Genomic DNA, 10233 nt, shown 5'->3' with positions numbered 1-10233 from the left:
CCATTGACTCCTTCCTTTTTTAATATTGATAGTAGGTGTCAGAAAGGACGACTGAGCTGACAAGCGTAAAACTAAAAATCTTTATTCCAGAAAGCATTGCAATTTAAACCTCTGGATTTCTTATCAAACTTTCTGTAACAGGTGAAGCTTTCCATATAACAGATCAGTGGTCTACAGAGCTAGACCCTCCTGAGGCTAGTGCGGTCTAAAACACTGCCTTTTCTTTTCTTGGAGTTTTAATGGTTAAACCAGCAGAAGACAAGTCTCAGCAAATGTGCAGTGGACAACTTGCTGATCTGTGAGTCACTAACACTATGGGAGCCATTATAGTCCATAGTGATAAAACAGTACTTAGGAAATTTAATCCACTAATTAGTGACACAGAAGCTATAAATAGAGTTTATAATGAAAACACTGAGAAACCTGTAACTACCTTGTGCAGCTATAATACAGAAAAAGTTTTAAATGTTAGATAATTACAAAAAGCTTTACTTTCGATAGCATTGAGAACACAAAGTGAATATGTGCAATGATAAATAATAAAGTATCTGTACAGTTAAAGAACAGTTTTTATCTACTAGTTATTTTAAATAATTAGTATTTGTGCAGTCTCCATCACTTACAATGAATGTGCATTACAAGCATGCAAAAGCTACAATTTTTGCTATATTCCCTAAAGAGAGAGTAAAGTACAAAGATTCTGTGGCTCAACCTATTTATTTGATTTATATGTCCCCCTTGGTTTATTTGACTTATTTGTCACCCTTCCCAACACGGCTTAGGGTGGCTTGTGATTGAAATACAAGAAATGGGATTTTAAAGACAAGTTACGTTACAACTATGGGCAGATCCAGGATTTCAAAGAGGGGTGTTGGGGATCAGTGACCAGCACTGCAGGGGTGGTTGCACACCCTGCTCCCCCTCCTCGTGGGCAGATCATACTGTGGGAGCAGCAGGCGGAGACTTTAAGTCCCCAGTGAAGTCATAAGAGTCTCCCCCCTTCCTCCTCTCTTGGCAGCCCTCCCTTTTCATCTACGCTCATGGCACGTTCCCCTCCCCTCCCAGTCCCCTTCTTGCCCTCTCTGCTTTTTTCCCTGGAGCAGGAAGGGGTTGGGGAGATCTGCTTGCCACCACTGTTGGTGTCCCAGCCACTCTGGCTCTGCTCCAGTCAGGACTGTGGTGAGTGGATGCATGGGGTACTGTTCCCTCTCCCTGCCCCTGCTCCTGGGCTGTTGAGGAACACCAGAGGGAGGACTGGGCAGAGGGGGGGGGAACCCACCTGCTGCCACCGCTGCCCCCACTGAGCCCAGCTTCACACAGCCTGGCTGGAGTAGGGCCGCAGCAGCTTTGGAGCTCCTCCCTGCTCCAGGTTTGCCAGAAACAATGACAGTGGTGGGTGGAAGAGGGAGGAACAGGAGGGGAGGGAAGGGGAAGCGTCTCTGCCCATGAAGGGCAAAAGAGGGGATGCCAAGCAGGCAAGGGGAGATGGGGAAGAGATTTTTACCTGTTTCTGAGACCTGAAGTCCCCAGCTGCTGCTCTTGTGATTCAGAAGGAATCACTGTAATCCAAAGTGGGGATGTAACAGTTCCACTACACACCCTATGGATCTGCCTGGTTATAGCAGCATGGATGTTTGCAGTCTTTGCCCAGCTCCTGAGAAATAGGTGGCCTCTTCAGAAAACCATATTTAGTAATAGATGGAGCTCTTCTGGCATTCTCAGAAAAGAGGCTAAGTACTGACTGCCCATGAAGACTGAGCAGCCCATTAAACTTCTACATAGGTTCCTCCTGCTCAGACCGGAGGCATGTTGGTGTGGCAATGTGGAGATAGTTACTCTGTTGCAGACTTTAGTGGCTAAAATGTTGGTATTAGTCACAAGCAAAATCAGTTTCATGGCTAATTTCCAAATTGTTTCATTTACTTGAGTACAAAATCCTCTATTGTACTAAATCACAAACAAATTGAATAAAATCTCATGGCCAGAGGTGCTGACTGAGGAACCACAGGCTTTACTGAAATCAATGAGAGCTGTGCCTTTGAAAATCAGGCCAGATGCCTGTAAGCCAAGATGTTATTCCTAGGATATTTTATCCTTAAAATGATCTATTTAATATTTAAAAGCAGCTGTAGCAGAGTGGTTAAGGGCAAGAACAATCTGTGTGCATGTAGTATTATGCTGCTATTTCCAATTAACAGGCAGCTGTTATTTTTTTTGTAAGCAAATACAAATCTTCTGTTGATATTCTAATAACTGGGTTCCTGCAAGTTTCTGACCTTGGAGATTTGGAGTGCTTTTGATTTCAGTTTGATCAGTCATATCAAATAAATAGGTAACAGAAAAAAGCTTTGATCCAGCAACTCATACTCATGTAATCTCTGTTAGGGAAATCCTGGCCCCACCTAAGTCAATGGGAGTTTTGTTTTTACATGGATCAGAGTTGAAAAACAGTCAAATTAACAATAACAGCTAAATCAGTAATACTGATGCAGCACTATTAACCAATGCCATGCTCTTTTTATTAGTAATATTTTGTGCAAATCCTAGTGGACCATTCCAATAGGACAAGTTCTTTCATTCCCCTCATTTTAATTAGATATTTAATATACAAAAAAAAAAATTTACAATAATAAGGTGGTTTGGAGTGGAGTGAGGAAGGCTCTAGGAGAAATAAATTAAATGTTTTTGACATTCCTCCCCTGTGAATAGCTTAGTTCCCCATAGGTGGGAGCATGTAGGCCACCAGGTCATTCTACCTCTATTTCAGCCTGAATACTGAAAGTCCCAATCTTGAAACCACATTCCTGTGCCAGTAGTCCCAAGAGGACATACTACATATGTAATAGCCTGATTTTATTTTCATTATCCTCCTTTCCATCATCCTGTTTGCCAACTCCAATTAGAGATAAGACCACACATTACAGAGGCTTTCCTTAACTGTTTCATTCTATAACACTTAGCATGGTGGGTCTAATCCTAACTGGGGTGTTAAGTACATTTGCAGTACCAAACTACTTGTAGACGGGGGCAAACATGCTGGGCAACTATCCAAGATTCTGTGCTGCAAGGACAGGGTACAAGTAGAGCTGCCTCTTTCTGTCCCCACCTGCATCACTGGTGCAGAAAATTATTCACTGTCCTGAAGTCTAATCTTATAGTGCCAGTGCCACCTGAAAATACTTAATAGCATTTGTCCTCTGACGTTTTTTTTTTCAGGACTGAACTGTAGGTAGAAAACTATCAGGGCAATAAAAAAACCTATTACGTGCTAAGAAAAATAATAAACCTGCATTCCCAGAATGCCCCTTTCCCTGTGTTCTCTGTTTACTGTGACTTACTGGGAGGAGCTCATTATTTTTATTGTTCATTAAAAAGAGTTCATAATTTATATTGGTAAAGAGATCCAAACTTGTGATTGGATCTAGCCCACTAAGAGCAGCAGCAGCTATTATCCTACTCTAGGGATTCTTATCTATAGACTGCTACAGGGCTTGGCTTTATCAGCCCACTTTATTCAAACTAAATGTAAAATCTCTGGAAGGCCAATTGATGCCAGAAACTTCACTCAGCAACAGCTTTCCCAACTATACAGTTGGTCTGGTAAAGTCCTTGCCTCGTACACTTCCTGGATCATCACACCTACAACAATATTTCAACCCTACTCTGAAACCTCTGGAAGAGATCATCTAGTAATGGACAGCAAGGCATCAGTACACTGATGACACCCAGCTCTGCATTTGTTTTTTGCTAGCATGGTCAATTGTGTTTCCCATTTCTGGTGTTGTTGGAACCAGGATAAAAAAAGGCAGTAAGAAAAGGAAAATGTTGTTAGGAAATAGCTGGAGCTATAACTTCATCTTCTCTTCAGGACATCTGTCCATTCCTAGTTTCAAAGTGTGTTTGATTTCTTGCTATGCCTGTTCCCTGTCAAGTGGGTCTAAAAATGCATGTAACCTTAGAAGACACCTAAGACTTCCTTTTTGGCTACAACTGGGGGGAGCAGTGGGAATCTGTGCTTGGTTTTGCCTCCAACCTCTATGTAGTCTATCTGGATGAAAGCAACACAAAAATAGGGAAACAAAACAGCACCCCTGAGTTTTAAACCTGTGAATGCAATAGGACCTCAGTATTTCAGTAGCAGCCTCTCCTCTGTGGTAGCTGGTCTTGATGAGAACCCAACGACTTACAATATCCAAGGTGGAAGGTGTAGGAAGTTAGAGGCAGGACCTTTTCTCTTGAAGCCTTTTGGGTGTTAGTTTCCTACCGGGAGATCAGGATGAGTCAGGCTTAAGATGGGAACCTTCTGTTGCACAGTTATGCTAACATCTGATAACATGGACATACATTATTTTTATTTCCACGGATTAGCATCTGATTCCTGATACAGCCAAGAGACTTTGTTTTCTATGCTTCAGATGAAATCCGCCTTTTTGAAATCTAGCATGCTAATTTTGCTGACCTCATGCTTTCCCTGTCTCAGGATCTAGAATGCTGTTGTATTGTTGATCACTTCCTCCCAAGTTACCCATCACCTTCACATGCTCTACCAATTTTTCCCTGTTAGTCAGGACAAGATCCAAGATGGATGATCCCCTAGTTGTATCCTCCACTTTCTGGAGCAAAAAGTTGTCCTCCACACAGGTTAGGAACAAGCTTGACATTTTATGTTTGGCTGCATTTTTCTTCCAATAGATGTCTGGAAAATTGAAGTCTCCCATCAGTACCACCCCACAGCTTTTGGGTAGATTTGTTACCTGCTTGAAGGATGCCTCATCCACCTCCTTTTCCTGACTGGGTGGCCTATAATAAATCCCCATAATTATATCAGTGCTGCATTTTTCACCTTTCATCTTCACATTCTGTTTTGCAGTCTTCTTTCTCCTGAGCTGGGGAAGAAGGTATGTGCAACACCACCACCTTTTCTCCCAACACTGTCCTTCTGGAACAGAGTGTCACCCTTGATGTTGACATTCCAGTCGTATGAGCTATCCTGCCAGGTCTCAGTGGTGCCAATCAGATCACAGTTCTTTTCACAGGCTGCAGCTTCCAGCTCATCTGGTTTATCCCCCATACTTTATGCATTTGTTTACATGCATTGGACGTCTTTTGCATTCTTGCTTTCCTTTTGTGCCACTTGTTACAGTCCTGTAGTTCTCTGGCCTTTTCCCAGAGTTGAGTTGCTTCTCTGAGTCCTTTTCCCTCTGGACTGCTTGCTCTGTTGCTGGAGGGTTTTGAACACCATCCCCCGTGGAACCTAGTTTAAAGGTTGACCAGGGGATGCCCAAAGGTGCTATTCCCCATTCCCCTTAGATGGATCCTATCTCTTGATAGCAGTACTCCTCCCAAAAGCATCTGCCCATTGTCAAAGAAGCTGAAGCCTTCATGTTGACACCACCATCTCAGCCTCACATTCACTTCCAGGATACAGTGGTCTCTGCCTGGACCCTTGCACTCCATGTGCAGAATCAATGAGAACACCACTTGTGCCCCAGACTCCTTGATCCTCCTGCCAAGAGCCTCATAGTCACCTCTGATCTTCTTGGTGGTATTCTTGGTAGTACTGTTGGTGCTTACAGGGGCAAGGAGGAATGGGTAGTGGTCGGAAGGATGGCTGAGCTTTGGCAGTCTCTCTGTGATGTTCTGAATTTGGGCTCCTGACAGGCAGCACACCTCCCAGGCCCCCAAATTTGCAGGACTAATTGGTGCCTCTGTACCCTGCAGAAGGGAGTCACCAACTACCACCACTCTTCTCTTCCTTGAAGCTCCTGACCTTGCACTTCTTGCTCTCTAGGCTGCTGCCTCCTCTGCCTCATGCTCGCAGGTGTCCTCTCCTCTGTTTTTTCCTCAGCAGTTCCATTGGAGAGTACTTGAAAGCAGCCACTGACATCAGTCTGCTGCTCTTCAGTTCTGGGAGTCCTCCTTCAAATAGTTCTATGCTGCTACTTGTCCTTCTTGCCTTTTGGGGTCTCCACTACCAGCCTCTCATAACTCTTGTCCAAGTAATCTTCTTGGTTCCAGTTGCAGTACAGCATGGATACCTGCATTGGCAACATGTACGGGTCGCGCGTGGGTGCACGTGCACCCCCTGAGATTGGCCGTGCTCACCCTGAGAAGCACCAGTGGCACTTCCGGGTTTGCTGCTGGCATTTCTACTGGTGATTGGCTGCTGGTGTCCCGTCCCTCCCCCAGTATTAGGATACTGGTGCCTCCCCAGTATTAGAAGGCACCCAGCTGCCTGTGCCCCCAATCTTTGAATCATCTCCTCCAGGCTAGATACCAGCCTACAGTTGGTGCAGATGAAGTGCTCTTGATCCTCTGAGAGGAACACAGATGTAGCACATCCCACAGAGGCCAACAGCTGACCCAGACTCCATTTGTGTCTCCTTTGCTTCTTGGAGAACACCCGTGCTGTAAGGAGAAAGAAGCAGAGGGGGAGGAAAGGGGGAAATAAGACGTGTCACAAGAACCTGCATGTCAAACACTTGCACCAGGGCTCTTGCACACATACACGCAGGCACAGAGTCTCCTGCTCCCTGGCTTAGGCGAATGCCCTAAGCAAACTCCTTCTCTTTTTGCTGCCCTCTGCTTGCTGCTCCCATGGGTTGCTTTTTATAAGGCTGCCTATTCTAGCTTCACCCCTCAATTACTTAAACCAGAGTAAGCTCTGTCACTCGGTCACTCCAGAAGGGGGAAGAAAAGAAAAGAACAAAAAAGAGAGAAGGAAAAAAAAAAAGAAAAGGACCCCCCCCAATCCCCAAACACACACACCAGGCACTAGTCAAACGTACCCATCAGCCACCCTAAGTTCCTAGCACAGAGCAAACCTTCTTCATGGCAATCTCACACCTGAGTAGCTTATCCCAGAGGGAACTGCTCTCTGCTTACTGTTCAGCAGTTATATTTATAAAAGTTATTTTTCTGTTTGTCAGAAATAAAGAAAAGTTGGGGGTTTTTTCATTGTACGTGCATGGAAATATTACTAGCTGTGAAGCCTATGAATTGACAAGTTTGACAAATGGCTGGAGCTAGCCTGTTACACCCAGGCTTCATGTCCAACTATTACAGAATGCACTGATAGAAAGAGACTTAGATAAGTCTTTTTTTTTTATGGAAAATGACCTTATAATACCTCTGCTGCACTACAGGATAACTCCTTCATCAGAGTAAACCCTGGTTATGGGTTGACAGGTAAGAACACTAGCAAACAGAGATAGCTCTTTATCCTAAGCAGGGGCTGTGAAGCGTTACATCTACAATTTGCAACTCTCTTCTTTAATGACTGGAACACAGCTCAACTGTGTCTTAATTAAACTGGATGAAGCTAACAAGTAGGCATGGCAAACTCTTCTCACAGGATGTAGTTACAAACAAAAATCGTGCACAGTCAAGGTACTTAGTACAGAAGAGAAGGGCATGGCTCGAAATCCAGTTGCATTGCTGTGGGTTTCTTGAAGAAGAAAAACCCTGATCCTGTAAAAACTGAAGTGCCTTTATAGCAAGAGCATTTTTCACTACCGCCTTAATGAAGGGTGATAGTGGTGTCATTGTCATTTAACACTGCCAATTTAAACTTCTACCTGTGTTGACAGATGCTCTGAATAACCAGGCTCTGCGCAGTGAAGGTGTGGAGGAGCTGGGATCAAATGTCTTCTTTTGTAATAGTCGCTGTCTTTCTCTCTGCCTCTGTTCTCACTCTAGGCTGGAGATTTGGGAACAGATCTGCTGTGAAGGCATTACTGAAGACACTATATAGGAAATGAATTGCCAATGGTTTATACCATCATGGGTATACTTGCCCTATTGGCATCATATGGGGAGGCCCAACGGTGTGATGCTCTGAAATACACAAAGATTGTGAATGTGTTGGGAAAGCTTCCTAAATTTTGTTTTCTGTGAATCATATACATTTAATGTGGCTAAGGAGCTCTATTCTGGGTAGGAAAAAACTACCTCCAATGTTTTTTGTGTAGTTCTGCTACATGCCTCCATCGTAAGTATAAATGTGTTTACACGTGGATCTGAGCAGACCTTGTGAAACTGCAAGGTTGAAATACCCAAACTGCCATCTACCAATCTAATCTATACACAAAGTTGTTATGTGTTAATTGTAATATTTAGCTAAATGTCTACAGTTGAAATAACTTATTACTGAAAATGGATTGCTGAAATCATGGTACTCAAATGTGTGTGCTGTAATCTAGAAATTAGTAGTGCTCAGTCATTTTGGCTGTGTGGATTTATAATACCTTGAAGAAGTGCAAAGATAGAAAATAAGCCGTATATGAGTTGAAAAATGCGTGAGGAAAATGAAGTGCTGCCTGATTTTAATGGTTAGAAATTGGCTTTTTGATATTTAATCACGACTAAGCAGGATTACTTTGAGGAAAAGCCTGTCACCATTCTTCTATAATGCTATTCATTCTGATTTTCTTCATATGAAGCAACCAGCATCAAATTAACTACAGCACACCCACACAAGTCCAGTGTTGTTTTCAGAAGAATACATTTTCTTCCTTTTGCAAACAGGTATAATTTAGAAAGTGCCAGCATCCTAGTAGAGTAATAGATAGGCAGTTCTCAATTTACTAGTCTCCATTTATTGTGGGGTTTTTTTCTTTTTTTTCTTTTCTCTCTCTTTTTTTCTCTTTTTTTTTTGCAGATCTGTTCTGAAGATGTATTGGCAAAAAGTTTTGACAGTGTTTCTGCACTTGGGTAAGTTACCAGGGCACTGACTTTGTCATTATGTTTGTTTTTGAATACTTGTATTCCCCTAGCTATTCACTTGATGAATAAAAAACTTGATTCTGGAAGATTATCTGGTATCATTTTTATTTGCAGTGTTCAAGAGAACAAGTTTTAGACCACGACTCCATTGTATTAGATGCCACATAAATACAGAACAAATCCTAAATGCCTGTATTTCTCACCTAACATTTAAGGGATTTGTTTAGTAGTACCTTTTACTGGACCAGCTATATATTTGGGAGCAATGTTGGAGAGGCCTTCAGGCATAACGTGCCCTTCCTTATGACTCATTTCTTGTTGCATCCAGAATTTCTGTTACCAACATAGCACTTTGCAGGATTTTTCCATAACTTTCAGGAGCTAATTTAAAAAAAATCTAATCTTTAAATAGCAACTGTGAAATAGTTGTGGTGAGTCAAGCCAAGTTAATACAACTAACTCTATAAAGGTTAGAAGTTTTGGGGCAATTTGGGCTGTTATCCTGACAACACCAAGTATGTATGTATGAGTGTGCGAGAGATTTTTAAACCCTGTATTATAAAAAAAGTTAAAAACAAAAGGTGAAAGTACAAAGTGTGTGGGCCCCTGAGAGGCTGAGCATGAAATGCTTGTTAGTAACAAAAATCCCATACAACCAGAGATTACAACTTGCTTCCCTTCTAACACCTTTCATGGGGTTCCACACATAGGATAAGCTACCCACTTTGAGGTGTGCCCCCTTGATGTCTTGGCATGGCACAAACTGGTCCACATTCTGTTACAAAGTGAAGTATCCAAACTAAAATGAGACGTGCCCAGAAAAGAAGCTGAAGATTTGTAGGGTGGTGTTGGAGTTGGGTTTTGAGAGCCACTTTCTGCAGTTCTTCAGATTTGCTATCTTGGCCTGGTGCAGCAGCAAACAGCTCAGGCAGATCACACTCCTGTCTGTTGTTTGGTATGAGATGGAGAAAATGTAAACTGTCTCAGAGAAGTCCAAGGCCAGCATGCCAAAGGGTGCTGAGGGCAGCAGAATGGCCACAGATGGGAACAGTCGAAGTCATGGAAGAGAGTTTCCTCCACCTCCTCTTCACAGAAAGGGCATGCCACCAACACTGCTGGGTTTAAATAATGGACAAATGTAGTCCTGGCCAGGGCCCTGTGCAGCAGCTGCCACTGAAAATTTCCAATTCTCTTGGCGATGGGCAGGTCATACAGGGTACACCAGGCTGGGTAGGCTTGCTCTAGTGTTGCTGCTTGAAGGTGCTGCCTACATGTCATGTCAGGGTGGGCAGCAAGGACACTGGCATGATGTGCTTTGTACATATGTACAGTGCCTTCCTATTCAGGATCTCAAAGCAGACCCCAATGCTGGTCACATTGGACATGGGGACAGACAGCAGGGTATGGGGCCGTTGCTCGTCATTGGCAACTGGAGAGATGGGCGGTGGTGGGGATGGCCTGTCTAGCAAGGTACCATCAGAGAGGGCTCAGCTGACCTCTGGTCTAACA

General features: G+C 43.3%; 1 protein-coding gene across 4 annotated transcripts in view; it reads left to right on the top strand.

The window, feature by feature from the left end:
• The first annotated feature begins 8661 nt into the window (after nucleotides 1-8661).
• LEPR (leptin receptor) overlaps nucleotides 8662-10233 on the top strand; it is a 73445-nt gene continuing 71873 nt past the window's right edge. For all 4 annotated transcript variants that reach the window (XR_002099626.1, XM_019528438.1, XM_019528437.1 and 1 more), the window contains exon 1: nucleotides 8662-8712. Coding sequence is in view for 3 of the 4 variants with exons in the window: in XM_019528438.1 (XP_019383983.1) it covers nucleotides 8673-8712 (40 nt within the window). In the remaining variant the exon portion in view is untranslated. The remainder of the gene's footprint in view (nucleotides 8713-10233) is intronic.

Source organism: Gavialis gangeticus, unplaced genomic scaffold (assembly GCF_001723915.1).
Source record: "Gavialis gangeticus isolate Ggan-Ray unplaced genomic scaffold, GavGan_comp1, whole genome shotgun sequence".
NCBI classification, from domain to species: Eukaryota; Metazoa; Chordata; order Crocodylia; family Gavialidae; genus Gavialis; species Gavialis gangeticus.
This window is presented reverse-complemented; position numbering and strand designations above follow the sequence as displayed.